The sequence below is a fragment of the Triticum dicoccoides genome, chromosome 3B (assembly GCF_002162155.2).
Source record: "Triticum dicoccoides isolate Atlit2015 ecotype Zavitan chromosome 3B, WEW_v2.0, whole genome shotgun sequence".
Lineage (NCBI taxonomy): Eukaryota > Viridiplantae > Streptophyta > Magnoliopsida > Poales > Poaceae > Triticum > Triticum dicoccoides.
Genome location: NC_041385.1, coordinates 35,536,395 through 35,553,204, shown reverse-complemented (window position 1 = coordinate 35,553,204; position 16,810 = coordinate 35,536,395). Strand labels below are relative to the sequence as shown.

Here is a 16,810-nt window from a genome sequence, read left to right as displayed (position 1 = left end):
TTTTAGAAGAGGAAAAACTATTATGTTTATGTTGGTCTAGGTTGATGATATAATTGTTGCTAGCTCCTCACAAGATGCAACTGTAGCTTTGTTGGTAGATTTGAGAAGAGATTTTGCCTTGAAGGATCTAGGAGATCTACATTATTTCTTGGGAATTGAAGTTAAGAAGGTAAAAGATGGCATCCTTCTGACCCAAGAAAAATATGTTATGGATATATTGAAACGTGCAGGTATGACAAATTGCAAGATTTCAAACATGCCTCTCTCAACATCTGAAAGGCTGTCAAAGGAACAAGGAGAACCTTTGGGGGCTGAAGAGTCAACAAGGTATAGAAGTATGGTAGGTGCCTTGCAATATTTGACATTGACAAGACCGGATATTTGTTTCCCAGTGAAAAAAGTTTGTCAGTATTTGCACTCTCCTACCTCACAACACATGACAGCAGTTAAAAGAATTTTGAGATACCTTAAAGGTACTATGAGTACAGGTCTAAAATTCACTAAGTCAGCTTGCAACATTGTTAGTGCCTTTTCAGATGCTGATTGGGCAGGATGTCCTGATGACAGAAGATCAACATGAGGTTTCTGTGTGTTCTTTGGTCCCAACCTGATTTCTTGGAGTGCACGTAAGCAAGCTACTGTTTCAAGGTCAAGTACTGAGGCAGAGTATAAATCATTAGCCAATGCAACTGCTGAGATTATTTGGGTCCAAACTCTTCAGCGTGAACTTGGAGTTGCTCATTCGCCAGTTGCCCGTCTTTGGTGTGACAATATTGGTGCCACATATTTGTCAGCAAATCCAGTGTTTCACGCAAGAACTAAACATATAAAAGTTGACTATCATTTTGTTCGAGAGAGAGTAGCTAGCAAGCTACTGGATATTCGGTTTATACCCACAGGTGATCAAGTTGCTGATGGGTTTACCAAAGCCTTATCATTGCGAAAATTGGAAGATTTTAAGAGCAATCTCAACTTGGTGAAGTTATGATTGAGGGGGCGTGTTAGAATACATTGTAACACGTATATACGGTATAAATATAAACCGTATATATGCCCAGTACGCCCGGTAGGCTAGCGTGTTGCGTGGTTGTTGTAACCTGTAGTTGGGGTTGTTAGGATTCATCCTCATCTTGTATATCTTTCTTGAGGATCAATCCAACAACCGAACTACCAAATCTTGTAAACCTCTTTGCCTATATAACATGCAACGCATCCCTGCCAGAGGCATACGCTTCATCCAATCTTTCATCGCCATTGGACTTTGGTCATCAGGATTCTCTTATTCACTCTTTTATCTGGATTGATGGATGTTCCACCCAAAATTTACTGAGACTGCCGAAGACTATGAAGTGTTTTCTCACTTCTCTTACTTCTATCTGTCACAAGTTACAGATTCAAGGTATGTATCACCGAACCAAGATCAAAGATCCGGTCAGCTGCAGTCATAAGATCATTTCTTTACATGACAACACTTCTATTTTTAACAAGGTTTGGTAATGATATGAGATGGTCATTTTCCTCGATTTTCTTGAGAGTTGTGGTTCTGTTATGTTTATTTTATCCCATAATGTCTCTTTGCTTTGTGAAATATGGAAATGCATCATTGTTAACCATGTATTGTCATTTTTTGCTCATCCTAGGAACTGATGAGATTAAATATAAGTTTGAAGTCTAGCTGTAGAATTGGAAGTTCATAATTTGCATGGAAGGATTCTAACACCAGGACTACAAGATGCACGCACGATCTCCGCCCCGCCGGAGGACCTTTAATGGCCAATGTTCAAGTACATTTTTCACCTTTTGGGCAGATCTAAGTTTGATTTACAACAAGAGTCCCACATAATACACGATAAGTGTTTGAAAATAGCAATTTGTACATAACTGATCATAGGATTTTCAATTCGTAATCCCTGCACTTTATGTGTTTATATACATTAAAATTTATGTAAACGACATGAGATTATGTACATGACTATATTTAGTAAGAAAATATTGGATCGCATAATTCGTAGTTTTGCAATCTACTAAGTAGTCAGTACTCTGTCCCTTGCAAAAAAGTTATCTTAATATCAAATATCTAATATGCAAATAAAGTTAATCAGTTTATATATTATCATGTGAACAGGACTAACAATTCCCGCATCAACGCGCGGGGAATCATCTAGTATAAATTAAAACATGGAACAAATTAAGCGGGGCAATGCCCCCCTCCCATATTTTCTCCGATATGAGTCAGTTGTCATGATTGAAACGACAATGATACTAGAGTGAGAATATAAAAATGAAGCCAACTAGATACTTGATAACCTAATGCAAGCCATTTTTAAAATATTGTCTTCCTCAACTTTTAACCACTAATTGTTGAATTTGGTGTTCTCACACTTAGAGCCCGAGATATACAAAGCTAAGGGGGCCAGTAAAACAATCCTCTTTGATGAAGGTGAAGAAGTTATTGCTTAGAATCATTTAGCAGATAGCACCAGTAATATAGTTACAAAGAGATGTTTAGTTCCTCCATTGGATCGAGTATGGGGACACCTTCCCGTTTTCTACTAACAATGCCCAGGGCCATAGTCTTGATTCTTGTGACACGACTATTTCGATCGCATTAAATGCCACTGCGCCCACGTGGCTCTTTATTAGCATTATGCCATTATTAGGAATGATTGTGATCCTTGAATATGTTGCCATGAAGGTCTTCAAGATCCCTTCAATCACCCGACTACATGCATGGGCTATTGGCGAGAAAACGAGCACAATGACAATGTAAATAATAAGGCTACACATCGGGAAGCGATGTATTATGGCATATATCATACATTATATCTTCTATATGAATTTACATTGAGAAACATGAAAACAATAGTGAGGGGGCTAGTGCCTCCCCGGTCCTCCCAGAGATGAGTCTTCTACCATGACTCAAAGTACGTAGAGTGAGAATAAAAAACAAGCCTACTAGATAATAGGTCACCTGATAAAAGCCATTTTCAAACCAGTGTCTACCGAAAAATGAACTACAAATAGTGGAGCTTTGTGTCTTCACTGAGCTCGAGATATACCAGGCTAGGAGGCCATTAAAACAATCATCATTGATGAAGGTGAAGAAGTCTTTACTGAGAACCATCTGGTGGACAGCATCAGTCAAGTAGTTACTAGAAATGTTTAGTTCCTCTAGTCCATCAAGTTTGGAGACACTTGCCTACAGGATAAGCAAAACCCAAGCATGCGATACATTAGTCATTCGCCGCAAGTTACTTTGCACATTGGTAGTTCACCTTCTCTGTATGTTAGCTAGTTATATGCCTCATATTTCTTTGACATTTGATATTTTTTATATTCCATTGAGCAACCTTGTGACATGCGCTCCTCATAGGCCGGGCATTACTTGAGCTTTCCGTAGAAGAAAGTTTCCCCTAGTCAACTTGTCGGACGGCGGAGCACCGAGATTGAGGGTGATGGTGGTCGAAGTGGAAGACATGGCAATGGAGGTAGATTGATCGATAGTTAGTTTGGGAATAGGTTGGGTCTGTATACCATATTAGGTTGGAAGCGTTCCTACTCCTCATAAGGAGCCGCGTGGTGTTTATTTATGTGTTACGTGAAAGCACCTGTTCGCTGCGTACAAGGGAAGGTCGATCGCTAGGATATAGCTGCGTACAGAGAAGAGAGAACTAGATAGCTTACGAGAGGGAATAGAGATAGAAGATGGTTGAGATTACATCAAATTTAAACCATATCATCTAACAACATCTACAGGCTCGCCTATGTGACTGCGGGGGCCAGGAGATGGGCCGTCCTCGACCATGTCCACCTCGCCGCTGGAGACCAGCTCGTCGACCTCCTCTAACATGGAAATGGTATGGTATATTGCCTCACTGGGTTTGGGACGTACATGTGCTCCGCCTGCCACAGCGTCACCGTCGGGAACCTATCATTCTCGAGGGGCCCACATCAGCCTATCATGCATGGCAATGGCATAACAAATGGATCATCCAAATGCATGGGACCGGACCAGACCTAAATTCATCAGCCACAGTCTAGCGACTGTTGTCGTCTGTGGGCAACCTACCGTTGGACGCCAGCACCAGTTTCTCCCCGCCATAGATCCATGTCTCAATTTTTACTAGTGCCAAGAATCTGGTGTTCTGCGAGGGTCACCTGTACCAAATCTGGAGGAATGCAACCAGCACAGTTACTTTGCAGCTCCAGGGAGGCGGTCGGCGTCGTGTGGCACAGGATGATCCCCGGTGCCAGCCATGTTAGGATGTTGTTGCCAACTTGGTTGGATACTCAGTGTTTGTTGGTATGAAAATTTCGGTGACGTTGTATGCTGAAGGTGTTTCCAGACTCAAGGGTAATTGTGTGCACTGGATCGGTGGGAGAGGTAGGGATGAGGGCATGGTCTTTGACATGAGGACTAGGAGGTCCACACCTTGCCTTCGCCCAGTGGATGGTGTCATTCCGGAGTCTCCACATGGCGCAGTCTGCTGGTACTTTCTGAGTGCATGACCCAGTGAATAACTGCAATACTAATGAACAAAGAGTTTATCAAACCCGGGCAAGGGTTCGGGCTGAACGTGCACAATAGTGATTTGTCGCTAGGACAGCCTGGTGATATATGATGAGCACCACCAGTCACATTGGTGTTAGTGATGCTTGTCATGCCCGAAACAAGAGATCTGGCATAGTGTAATTTCTATGTGTGGCCAAGCTTGGCGGTTGTGCAAGGAGAACTAAGCAATATTGCTTTCAATCGGGCAACAATAAAACTGATGGATTGATTATATTCGAAGCCAATGGTACAACAGTAGTGGATGCTTCCGCAAAAGCCAAGCAAAGAGAAAAGGATGCAGAGAAACTTGAGAAGAATAGAAGGTTTGTTTACTATGTCTGAGATGACCAGTGTGCATGTCTTGAGAAGAGCAGAAGAAGAGTGAAGATCTAGCAGCAGCAACAATACATTTTATGGTTTTCTTTTCAACGATTCTGTGTGGAAGGTTGGAGTCTATGAATATAGAAAAAAGTATGTGCTGATGCTCCTTTTGAATTGTAAATTTGTAATTCCAATTTTACTGAAACATTCTCTTTGCAGTCATGGTCTAAACTTGAGCACTAACATGTTCGTTACAATGATTCTGCGTGAGCCGCCAGGTCTTGTTTGTCTCAATGCTCGCCATCTCTTCCATCATAGCGGTGTGCCACTCCTTGTCCTTCTCCGCCTCTGCAAAGCTTGCTGGTTCGTCGGCAGAGAAGAGGCACACGTCACTGTATGCCGGATCAACCTGGTCGGTCGCATCGAAGAGATTGTCAAGGGCGGTGGTGTGGACGGGGTTTCTGGAGGGGTGGGTGACCTGCTGCCTTAGCCGAGGCAGGCCTGTTGTCCTCGCGCGTGTCCGGCGTGTTGTGTTCCAGCTGATGCAATCACCTGCAGGAGGCACGCGGGTGATCAGGTGACCGTCGGCGTCGCGCAGCTGGAGCCACCCGTGCCGGATACGTGTGTCCAACCCGATCTCGTATAGTTGTCCGAGCGACTTGATGCTACTGCAGAGGCAGGGTATAAAGTACACCTTTGACAGCATGAGGTGTTCCCTGCTCCGGCATGCGAACAGGATCGTGCCACGCCCCTCGATCTCCATGGACGTGTCGTCGCCGATCTGCCTGGACATGAGCCAACTCGGTCCGGCTCGGGGCGAGCCTGCAAAAAGCTCGGGCAAAGTTGCCGAGCCCCGAGCCAGCTCGACATTGCCGGCGAGCCATGAAACGGACCTCGGCCCGAGCTTTCGAAAAGCTCAGTGCAGCTCGCGAGCCTCGCCATGGTGGGTCACAGACAGGTGGGGCCGTCTTCCCCGACAAAGGCGGAGACGACATATGTGGGGCGGCGAGGCAGATCATGACCGGCGAGGAGCGGCCGGGGCGGAGCAGAACCCAGGCAAAGCTAGTGTTGAGTGGTGGCTGGATGCATGGGAGCATCTCGTGCACCGCAGGTGGCTGAGGATGACACTATTGGTTTTGGATCCCAAGCCGTACTTTTTTCTCAGGGAGCCCCAAAATTCACGGTTACCACGGTAACCACGAAGTACCGTCAAAATTCGGATGAAATTTAAAAATCAAATTTTGAATTAGAATATTTCAAAGTTCATATAGATAAAGTTTAAGTCCTTCTTTGAAGTTGCTAAACTTACCCTAGCGTATTTGCTATTCACACGCACCTATTGCGGCTGCTCTCACAGATCTCGAGTTCGACTCCCTGCAGCTCCCACAATTTCACAATTTTTTTAGTTTTTTACTTTTGCATACTAAAAAGGAGATAAATATGCGAGGGGGAATACTCGAACCCGTGAGCCGCTGCTCCAGAAAGGTGGTGGTAACAAGCTAGGCCATAACAAGCTATGCTGCTACATACGAGATGCCGTAAATTTAACAGTAAGGTCAGCGTTTGAATTCAAAATTTAAAAAGAACTCAACTTTTTTTTGCATGGTATTTTCCGCGGGGTAGCGGTAAACGCGATAACCAAAACAGTGGGTTTGACAGAAATTAAAGCTACCAAAGAAAAGATGAGCTTTCGGGCCAGACCGAGCCGAGCCATGCTCGGCCTGCACTATTTTTGGTCTAGCAAAGATAGCTCGGCTCGGTCCATCTCAACTGCGGGCCGAATTAAACTCGGGGCGACCCCAAGAAAGCTCGGGCCGAGCCGAAAAGCCTGAGTTTTATGTCCAGCCAGAGTCGCCGAGCTTGACGAAGCCGCATACGCTCGTGTCCAGCTCGGAGAAGAATTAGCACCACCCACACATGTGGTTGCTGACGCCGGAGTCCAAGAACCAAGCCGTGTCTTAGTGACTGGCCTGCTTCTTTGATGTAGCATTGGATCGCTCCTCGTTGAGCAGGACGTGCTCGAAGGACGGTGCGCTCGGACGTACTTGTACAGTGAGTGAGTCCAGGCTTGCGATCAGCAATGCCTGCTCCTCTTCCTGTCCTTTATGCTCGAAAAAACCGAGCACATTTTTTAGGCTTTTCTCGTTTCTTTCTCTCTATGCTCGAAAAAACATCTAGTAATATATTTTAAATCATTAAACAAAGAGTTCCCTTTATGCTCTATTCCATCTGTCTACCATCACCACTTCATATATGTTGCTACAGGCAGGTATTTTTCTTCGAGAAAACAAGCTACAGAACACGTATGTATGCTGAATATGCAACACATAAAAGGGTATAATATATGTTTGTGTTCATGTTACATGACTCGGAGAACCATGCATATATCAAATAATATAGATAAATGTGCTCGGTGTATATTGATAAACTCACGATTATTGTTTAGTTATCAAATGTAAGCCCATTTCCAACACCAATTTCTTTTAGTATTTTTCTACTAAAAAGAGGATGTGATGAATGTTCTCAAGGTAACAATACGGGCTAAATATTCTTCTTAAGCCTCTCAACCTCAGCTTCTGAAAGAATTTATGACTATGCTCTGCTACCAAAACCTTCGATAACCAGAGCTTGCCTTCACCAAATGCTTGATGGCTCGGAAGTTTCCGCTTGAGGGATCCTTATTATCTCATGATTTCTACATCCTTCGCCTGAGGCAAGGTACCTAATTGCATGTTGAGCATCTCAGCTCATGCTTTCCAGCAAGCTATATTCCTGTGAAAGCGTCCAATTGAAGTTTATCATTTTCACCCTCCATCAAATCCTTGTTGGCTTGAGTTACCTCCACCTTCATCTTAAGGTCCTCCAATTCCGTCAAGATTTCTTCCTTCTCAGCATCAAATGCCTTTGCAGATGCATCTTTCTCAACCTCCAGCCGAAGGTTATCATTTGCAGCCTGCACCTTACCATAATCATCCTCCAACTCCAAGTTCTTTGCCAGAGCTGCCTTGAGCCTTGACTCCAAAGATTCTACCCTCGCATCCAGCTCTGCCTTCTGTGCCCCCATGACCTTCAGCTCCTGCACCTTATCCTTAATTTTCTTCTTCGCTTCTTCCTGGTACGCATCTGCTGCTTTCATGAGCGCCAAAACCGCCTTCCTCGCGTCCTCCAGCTCCCCCGCCTTCTCCTTAATTTGCTTCATTGCCCCTTCTTGGTATGTATCAGCGGTGTTCATTAGCATCGGACCTGCCTTCCTCGTGTTCTCCAATTCCTCTGCCTTTGCCCTAATTTGCTTCTTAGCTTCCTCTTGGTACCTATCGGCAGCATTCATGAAGAGCAGGCCCGCCTTCCGGGTGTCCTCCGTTTGCTTGGACAGCTCACCGGATAGTCCGGTGTTTTGGCGCTCCAGCTCTCGCACCTTGTGCCCCAGTGTCAAGACCTGAGTCGAGGACACCTAAGCAGTCCTCGTCTTTTCTGCCAGTTGCCTCTCCAGTTCACGCTTCTCGTTGGACAGTCGGGAATTTTCTTGCTCTATCCTTCGTGCCCTATAATATTCTTCAACACAGTCTGAAGTGTATGTTTTAGAAAAGGGTGTAATTACTAATTAGTGGAAAGAGATGCATGGGATCACGCTGCAGGCTGGACTGCACACATGGAGATGGGATTGATTTGATGGAAGAATATATACATATGCTCTGGCGTAGCGCACCTGACCAATACGAACGACGATAATATGACATGTTGCAGAGACTTGCACTTGCTTGCGGCTGCTGTTGTGTTGTCACGCACTCGTCGAAGGTAAAAGATGCAGCCCGTCGTCCTTCATGCCCATGTGGATGGAAGCTACCTCGGGTGAATATCTATCTATATGTAGATAAGGGACCGGAATAATGAAAAGAGAGAAGGAAAGGATGGAGTGTCAATGAGGAAGGCGAAGGAGAGAAGGCATACATGGGTGCTGCTGGTGAACTAAGAAGAGGCAGGATGCATGGAGTGTTGGTGAGGGAAGAAGTAGAGGAGGGAAGGTATGTTCATAATGTGCTGCCAAATTAAAGAGTGAGGGAGTGGGGCTCAGCTCATGTGTCTAGTCCAAGACATCTCGCATGATTTTTTAAAAAGGAAACTAGAGGGTCCGATCAAAACCAAACTCCGCTCTTTGCCACTTTTTTCCCTTATAATTTAATGATGTGTAGCTCTCATGCATGTAGTGAAAAAAAAATCTAAGCATCTGTCCATTTTGCTTGTGTTTGTTGTGGTACTTTGTCATCAAATGTTGTTTGTTTGGCATGCAGAATTGTTGCATAGTCTTTAATTTAGGGGTTTCTCCATGAACTTCCCTTGGACGATTGGATCATTGTTACTTGACCTTTTTGGCTACACCTAGGGTCGTGGGCATAGGGGCCCTAGGCCCATATCCACCCCTAGCTTTCAGCAAAAGTGAAAAAATGTATGGCACCACAAATTACATCCCAATGAATGTAACATGAACGAAGACATCACATATCTCAAAGATTTTTTTATTTCATTGCATAATACCAACTATTCACCATTGCATTACTAATGCAACACATTACAACCAAGTTATTTGGAGCCGCACGGTGATAAGAATGATAGAATGCTACATTTATTCTTCTCATGTGCCTTAGCAACTATGAGATGTAGCTGCTCCTTGTCTTTGCTAAGGGCATCAATCTCACTCTTCTTTTCCTCCAATGCCGCCTTTAGTTTCCCATTCTCACCATCCTTTTCAGCAATGTAATTCTGGAGCTCCTCAATTTTTAGCTTCAACTTGTTACCTTCAACCTTCTCAGACACTAGTGCTTGCTAGACTGAATTCATCTCATCATTCAGGCATGAATGCTTCGCGTCAAGTTCAATACAGGATGCTTGCAGCTGTGAGACAGAAATGCGAATCTTCACCAACTCATCCTTCAGCCTATCTGCCTCGACATCTTTGTTGTACCCTGCTTCCTCAGTTGCTTCCTTGCTGGCGTGGATTTCCTCTATCTTCCTCTTGAGGCTCTCTACCTCCTTCATGAATTTGGCCTTCTCGGCGTCAAATGACTTCACAGCTGCCTCCTTCGCCTCCGCCAATGCAGTCAAGTCCATCTTGAGGCGTTTGACCTCTAATTCAGACATGGCATGTTTCTGCTCTGCTATTAAAATCTCCAAACGAAGCTTATCCTTTTCACCCTCCACCAAATCCTTCTTGGTTTGGATTTCCTCCACCTTCCACTTAAGAACCTCCAAATCCTTCGTGATTTTTGCTTTCTCGGCGTCAAATGCTTTTGTAGCCGCCTCCTTTGCCTCCACTAATGCAACCAGTTCCATCTTAAGGCTCTTAGCATCTTCTTCAGACATGCTTTGTTTTTTCTCTGCAGCAAAAACCTCCAACTGAAGCTTATCATTTTTAGCCTCCAACAAATCCTTGTTGACCTGGAATTGCTCCATATTCCCCTTAAGATCCTCCAGTTCCTTGAGGGTTTCAGCCTTCTCGGCATCAAACTCCTTGGCATCAACCTCCTTGGCCTCCTGTACTGCACCCAATTCCACCTTGAGGCTCTTAACCTCTGCTTTAAATACACTATTCTCCTGCTCTGCAATCAAAATCTTTGACTGGAGCTCATGGTTTTGACTCTCCACTGAATCCTTGTTGGCCTAGATTTCCTCTATTGTCCTCTTCAGATTGTCCGTTTCCTTCATGATTTCTACCTTCTCGGCTCCAAATGCCTTTGCCGCTGCCTCCCTCACCTCCACCAATACACCCACTACTTGCTTAAGGCACTTAACCTCTGCTTCAGACTACCCACATTTCTCCTCCGCTGTGAAAACCTCAGACCGAAGCTTATCATTTTCTCCATCCACTAAATCCTTATTTGTTTGGATTTCCTTCAGCTTCCTCTCAAGTTCCTCTAATTCCTCGGTGAGTTCTGCATTTTTTACATCAAATGCCTTGGCGGCGGCCTCCTTGGCCTCCGCCAATCCACCCAGTTCTATCTTAAGCATCTCAATCTCTGCTTCGGACATGTTTTGTTTTTCCTTTGCGATCAAAGCCTCTGAACGAAACTTGTCATTTTCGCTCTCTGCCAAATCCTTGATAGCCTAAATTTCCTCCAACCGTCTCTTGAGATTCTCCGATTTCGGCCAGATTTTTGCTCTCTCGTCGTTGAATTCCTTGGTAGCACCCTCTTTTGCCTCTGCCTCTTCCTTGTGGCTTGAGATCGCCTTCGTCTCCTCCAGTTGCTTCTCCAGCTTGCCCTTCTCGCAGATCAGCTGGGTAATTTTGCGCTCCAGTTCCCACACACTATCCCCAAGTGTGGTGACCTGGTGCGACAGGGTCCTCACCCTGACATCTGTGAAGAGATCTGCAACGACATACATACGTACTGTATGTTTTAGAGGAGAGAGCTGGTACATTACACGCACAGTATTGCACAGATAAAAAAAGGAAAGATGATGACTTGGCACACACCCGCAAACCAAGGCGCGGTCGGTGACGACATGTCTGTCATCTGCCGCTGTTGCCACGCACTCGTCGGAGGTGGAATGGAAGACGCGTCGCTGTCTCGCTGTGCACCAGACCGGAAAAGAGGAATATATATACCTGCTCAAGCTGCCTCAGCTGGGTAGGGCAATAACTGAATATATGCAAAAGGAGGAGAGGATGAAGTGTCCATGACTCCATGAGCAAAAGGGAAGAAGCGTGGGGAGACAAGGGAAGGGATGGAGTGTGGGTGGGGAAGAAGGATGGGTTTTGTTTGGTTTAAGAAGAACATTGAACATATTCCGACTTATCTAGCTGCAAGGCATCGGTAACTGCAGTCGCAAGGCATCCTTTTTCTTTTCTTTTCTTTTCTTTACTTTTTGCAACAGTGCTTCCATTGCAAAAAATCAAAGGACAGAACGGTTAGATTCCTCGCAACTCCCAAAGTAATGTGTAGTAGTAACTATTTTTCCGTTTTTATATAATAATAATAATAATACTAATAAAAAGGAAACTGAAAATCCTCGCATCTATTCCCTTCGTTCCAAATGAAAATCCTCGCTTTGACTTTTTTGGTATATCGAATTCGCTATGTACCAAAAAAAAAAACTCGAAGCGAGGATGCTGACGGTGTTCCCTGTCCGTGGATGGCCTGCGTGAGATGCTGGCGGTGGACGAAAGCAGTTTGTTTCCTTCAAGCCGTGCCATGCCATGGGAGGTGCTGACATTTTTGTTTAATCGTCGTCATGGGTTCATGGCCTACTCATCGCGTCACATACGTCGTGTCTGGCTTCGCTTCGACGTCTCGCTTAGGCGTATTCGCTGTCATTTTCGTCCAGTTCCGGCTTAATTGCTAACGCGGCAAGACGCATTTCCGGCGTATTTATGGCTGCGTTCCGGCTTATAATTGCTAACGCGGCAAAGACGTCTTTCCAGCGTATGTATCGTCGCGTTCCGATTCAGGTGCGCGTGGAGGACCACTTGTTCCGGCGGCAGCTCCATGGCGGGGGGAACGGCCAGTGCGCGTGCGGGCGCGGGCGCCGGGGGGCTGGCTGGCGGCGGGCAGCACCACGGCGGTGCTCCCGCGGGACCGGGCCATGGGCAGGTGCCAGGGCGCGAAGGCGGCCGCTCGCGCCAGTGAGGTCGGGGATGACGCCGGCCGCCGCCAGCCGGAAGGCGGCGACAACTTCACCGTACACCTTGTCGCGCCAGAAGTCACGCCAGCCATGAATGTTCTAGCGGCCGCCCATGTGGGTCCGGAGCTCCTCCGGCGTCGCGACGGGGCCGAGCGTCAGATAGCCGTCCGCGATGATCTTCCGCTGCCGGGGAAGACGGCAACCTGGCAGCATGAGGAGGCTATACCGGTGCGGCTCCTCCGTCTTCGGATTGCCGAGGCTGGACGGCCAGGCGCTCGGGCCATCGTCATCACCGCCGGGGCTGCTGCTCCAGCGGTGGTAGGCCATCAGGGGCGCTGCACTGGTTTTCTCGTCGCCGACAGGAGGTCGGGTGTGGGGGGCCGGTGTTGGGGCAGGTTCTTATAGCCGCCCGGGCGACGGGAGGTGGGCGGCCAGGCCGGTAGCCAGAATTACTGCTCATTAATGTTGGCGCCTCGGGGCGTGACGGGACGACGGAACGTGGCGGCAGGGGGTGGAAGGCAAGGCAGCCGTCGATAGTTGGGCTTGGAGATATGTCTGTTCCGTAAGGCGCTGATAGTTGGTTCTCGGCGGAGACTTTGGTGGTTTCCTCAGGGCATCGATAGTGCGCTTTGCGTTCACCGGATCTACCTTCTCCTCCGGAGGTGGATGTCTCTTTGCTTTCACCCCTTCAAAGAACTCCTTCACGTGGGTCCGCACAATCGTATCGTTTTCCTCCTCGGTCCTCTCATACGGTAACTTCTCTAGAGGCTTGAGAGGTGGACCCTATTTGTATTGCCTCCCGCCTCTGGTTGTGCTGCTAGACGCTGGAGCAGACGGATCGGCTGCGGCGTCTGTCTTCTTTCGTGCTTACTTATGAGGCGGAGGAGAAGGAGTACAACGCGCCGGAGCAGCCGGGGCGGCGGCGGGTCTCTTCCGCCCTTGTTGGCGAGGCGGAGAAGGAGGAGGCTGCTGGCTGCTCGGGAGCGCCGGCGTAGGCGGAGAAGGAGGCGGAGTGCTGCCACGCGCCGGAGAAGGAGGCGGAGTGCCGCCACGCGTGCCCTGATCGTCTCTCACCGGAGGAGGAGGCGGTGGAGGAGGCGGAGTGCCCTGACTCGCCGGAGGAGGAGGAGGAGGCGGAGGCGTCCAGTTCGGAAGGTTGATGAGCTCCTTCCGCCATAGGAATGGAGTCTTCAGAGCAGAACCCAGCCTAGTCTCCCCTTCACCGGTAGGGTGGTCAAGCAGGAGGTCCTCAAATCCCTCCGTTGTTTCATCCACCATCACCTTAGCATATCCTTCTGGAATCGGCTGGCAGTGATAAGTTGTGTCGGGTCCACCAGGATAAATAGAGCCAACAGCCCCCTTGACCTTCAAATTCATCCATCGCGCCATAATGTGGCAATGTTGAGACTCCATGATAGCATCCACGGGATAGCTGGCAGGAGCCGTCAAGACATGCTCCGGCTGAAGCAGCTCGATGGAAGCCACGCTGCTTCTCCGCTGAGATGGCGGGGTAGCTTCAGGGGAAGCTTCGGCAGGTCGTTTGCTGCGATCTGCTACTTCTCGTTCCTCTTCTCGTTCCTCTAGCCCCATTACCCTTTCGTGCGGCGCCTGTAGTTGGCCCTGCTCCAGTTTCTTCCTCCTCTCATGGGTTTTGTAACCCCCTGCGTCCGCAAAACTAACCTTCCACGGAATGGAGCCTGGCGTGCCTCGTGTCCGTCCAGGGTGCTCAGGATTCCCGAGGGCCATTGTGAGCTCGTCCTTCTCCCTGTCTGGTACGAACGTCCCTTTCTGCGCTGCATTGATATAGTGTTGAAGGTTCTTGACTGGTAGTTCCAGTTGCTCATTCGTCCAACGGCACATCCCTGATACAGGGTCCAAGGTTCCGCCAGCCCCGAAGAACCAAGTCCGGCAACGGTCTGGCCATCTCATTGTCTCTGGTTCGATCCCTTTTTCAAGCAGATCATTCTCCTCCTTGGACCACTTAGGACAGGCTTTGAGGTAGCCACCTGACCCCGTGCGATGGTGAAGCTTCCTCTTCGCAGCATTTTCCTTGTTCGTCGCTGACATCTTCTTACTCTTTTCCGATGTCTTGTGGGCCACAAATGCGGGCCAGTGATCTTTGATCTTCTCATATTTGCCGATGAATTCTGGTGTCTTTTTTTTTTTGACAAAATGGTTGAACTCTTTCCTCCACCTCCTGAATAGGGTTGCCATCTTCTTAAGAGCACAAGACTTGATTAATTGCTCTTTAACTGGCTTCTCCGGATCCTCCTCTGGCGGTAGGGTGAAATTTGTCTTCAGCTGAGTCCAAAGATCTTCTTTCTGCATTCATTGACATAAGACACCTCAGGGTCGTCCTTAGGCTTATACCATTACTGGATGCTGATCGGGATCTTGTCCCTAACAAGAACCCCGCACTGAGCAGAAAATGCGTTCTCTGTGCGGATGGGTTCAATCGGTTCGCCGTCGGGCGCGATTTCTATGATCTCAAACCTTTCATCCGAGCTCAACTTTTTCTTCGGGCCTCGTCTCCTTACCGAAGTTGTGCTCGATCCGGAGGGCTAGAAATTAAAAGGAAGAAAGACGAGAGTAATTAATATGTGTACATATACCAAAACAATTAATGCATCAATTAACTAGTCAGCACGGGCTTAACTAATATATATATACCTGGCCAGACTCGGTTCGGTCACCGGAGCAGTCAGCATGGTCTCCTTCTTGTACCTCCATTGGGTCATCACCGGAGCCATCATGAACATAGCCCTCTTCTTGTACCGACATTAATGGGCCGGAGCCATCATAAACATGGCCCTCTTCTTCACCCAGTCCTTCCTGACCAACGACGTCGTTGAAAAATGTCGCAATGACATCAGTTCCTTCTGCGATTATCTCCCCCAACATCGCTTCTGTTGCTTCATCTCGGTAGTGCTCCATAGTTTCTGCAAATATTTACAACATGTCAATTATTATTCAAACATGGTACAGATGGATATATATTAGTGGCAAACGTAGAACTAGCTAGCTAATCACAATAAGGAATCATGTTAGTGGCCTCGATGCTGCTTCTCTAGGGTTTGGGATAGCCTCGACACAACGCTTCAAGGGTTTGGGGTGGCCTCGACGACAACGCTCTTTTAACTTGGTAAATTTGGGTGGCCTCGAGAGTTTTGGTCGAGCGAGAGGGCCGAGGGGGGTGCTGCCGTTGTATAGGGTTATCACGGTCGAGAGGGGGTATATATATCGACCGCCCCTCATGTCGAAGTTATCTTGAGGGGGCGGCGAGGGCGAAGGCGACAGACCCGATAAAACATAAGAAAACGAAGAAGAAATAAAAAGAGGAGAAGAAGAAAGGAATAGAGGAGAAGATTGAAGAAAAAAAGAAGAAAAAAAAGAGGAGAAGAAGAAAGGAATAGAGGAGAAGAAGAAAAAATAGATTCTATTTTTTCTTCTTCTCCTCTTCCTTTTCTTCTTTTTTGTTCTTCTTATTTATTTCTCCTCTATTCCTTTCTTTCTTCTTCTCCTCTTCTTTTTCTTCTTCTCCCTCGAGAAAGGAAAATAATTAAGGAAAATGAAGAAAAGAGGAAGAAGGAAGAAGGTTTTTTCTATTTTTTCTTCTTCTCCTCTATTCCTTTCTTCTTCTCCTCTTCTTTTTCTTCTTTTTTCTTCTTCTTATTTATTTCTCCTCTTCTTTTCATCTCCTCTTCTTCTCCTTTTCTTCCTCTTCTTATTTTCCTTTTTCCTCTCATTCTTTTTCTTCTTCTTCTTCCTTCTTCCTTCTTCCTCTTTTCTTCCTTTTCCTTATTTTACTTTTTCCTCTACACTAACCTAATTAAAATGCACTAACCTAAAATCGATATCTACTAACAACCTAAATAAAAAATTAATACATATATGAAAAAACATATATAAACAAAAAAATGCTATGAACATTATATTCATACATACATAGCCACATCCATTCATCATATAGCTACCACATACATATATACATTAATTATATACATGAAAAAAATGCAATGAACAAAAAAATACACATGTATGTATGAAAAAAAGCACTGAACACAGAGCCTCGACGACGGCGGCTCACAACGGGGGCGTTCGGCGAGGGCGACGGCGGCGGCGGCGAGGGCGACGGCGACGCCCACGGCGGGCCGGGGCAGGGGCGTGGCCGGCGAGGGCGATGGCGGCGGCGAGGGCGTCGGTGACGACCACGGCGGGCTGGGGCAGGGGCGTGGCCAGCGACGACGGCGACGGTGACGGGGGCGACGGGCGTGGGCGGGCGGCGTCGGCGGGCGTGGGCGGGCGGCATCGGGGCAGCGC

At 47.1% G+C, this 16,810-nt stretch overlaps 1 protein-coding gene and 1 pseudogene across 1 annotated transcript; both read right to left on the bottom strand.

Moving 5' to 3' along the window:
* Window positions 1–7,535: 7,535 nt before the first annotated feature.
* On the bottom strand, window positions 7,536–9,266 carry LOC119279192 (myosin-10-like). The gene is made up of 2 exons (XM_037560533.1): window positions 9,237–9,266; window positions 7,536–8,309 (listed from the first exon to the last, which is right to left on the bottom strand). Exons 1-2 carry the CDS (start codon window positions 9,264–9,266, stop codon window positions 7,638–7,640), a joined length of 702 nt encoding a protein of 233 aa, XP_037416430.1. The 3' UTR covers window positions 7,536–7,637.
* A 145-nt stretch (window positions 9,267–9,411) lies between these two features.
* On the bottom strand, window positions 9,412–11,379 carry LOC119280663 (annotated as a pseudogene).
* Between the last annotated feature and the right edge of the window lie 5,431 nt (window positions 11,380–16,810).

Bases quoted from the DNA above. Each gene is read 5' to 3' on its own strand.
- LOC119279192 (XM_037560533.1), bottom strand. From the start codon at position 9,266: ATGCCCACGACCCTAGGTGTAGCCAAAAAG. The intron at 8,310-9,236 runs GTCAAGTAACAA...TCCTCGACTCAG, and splicing joins CCCTAGGTGTAGCCAAAAAG to GTCTTGACACTGGGGCACAA.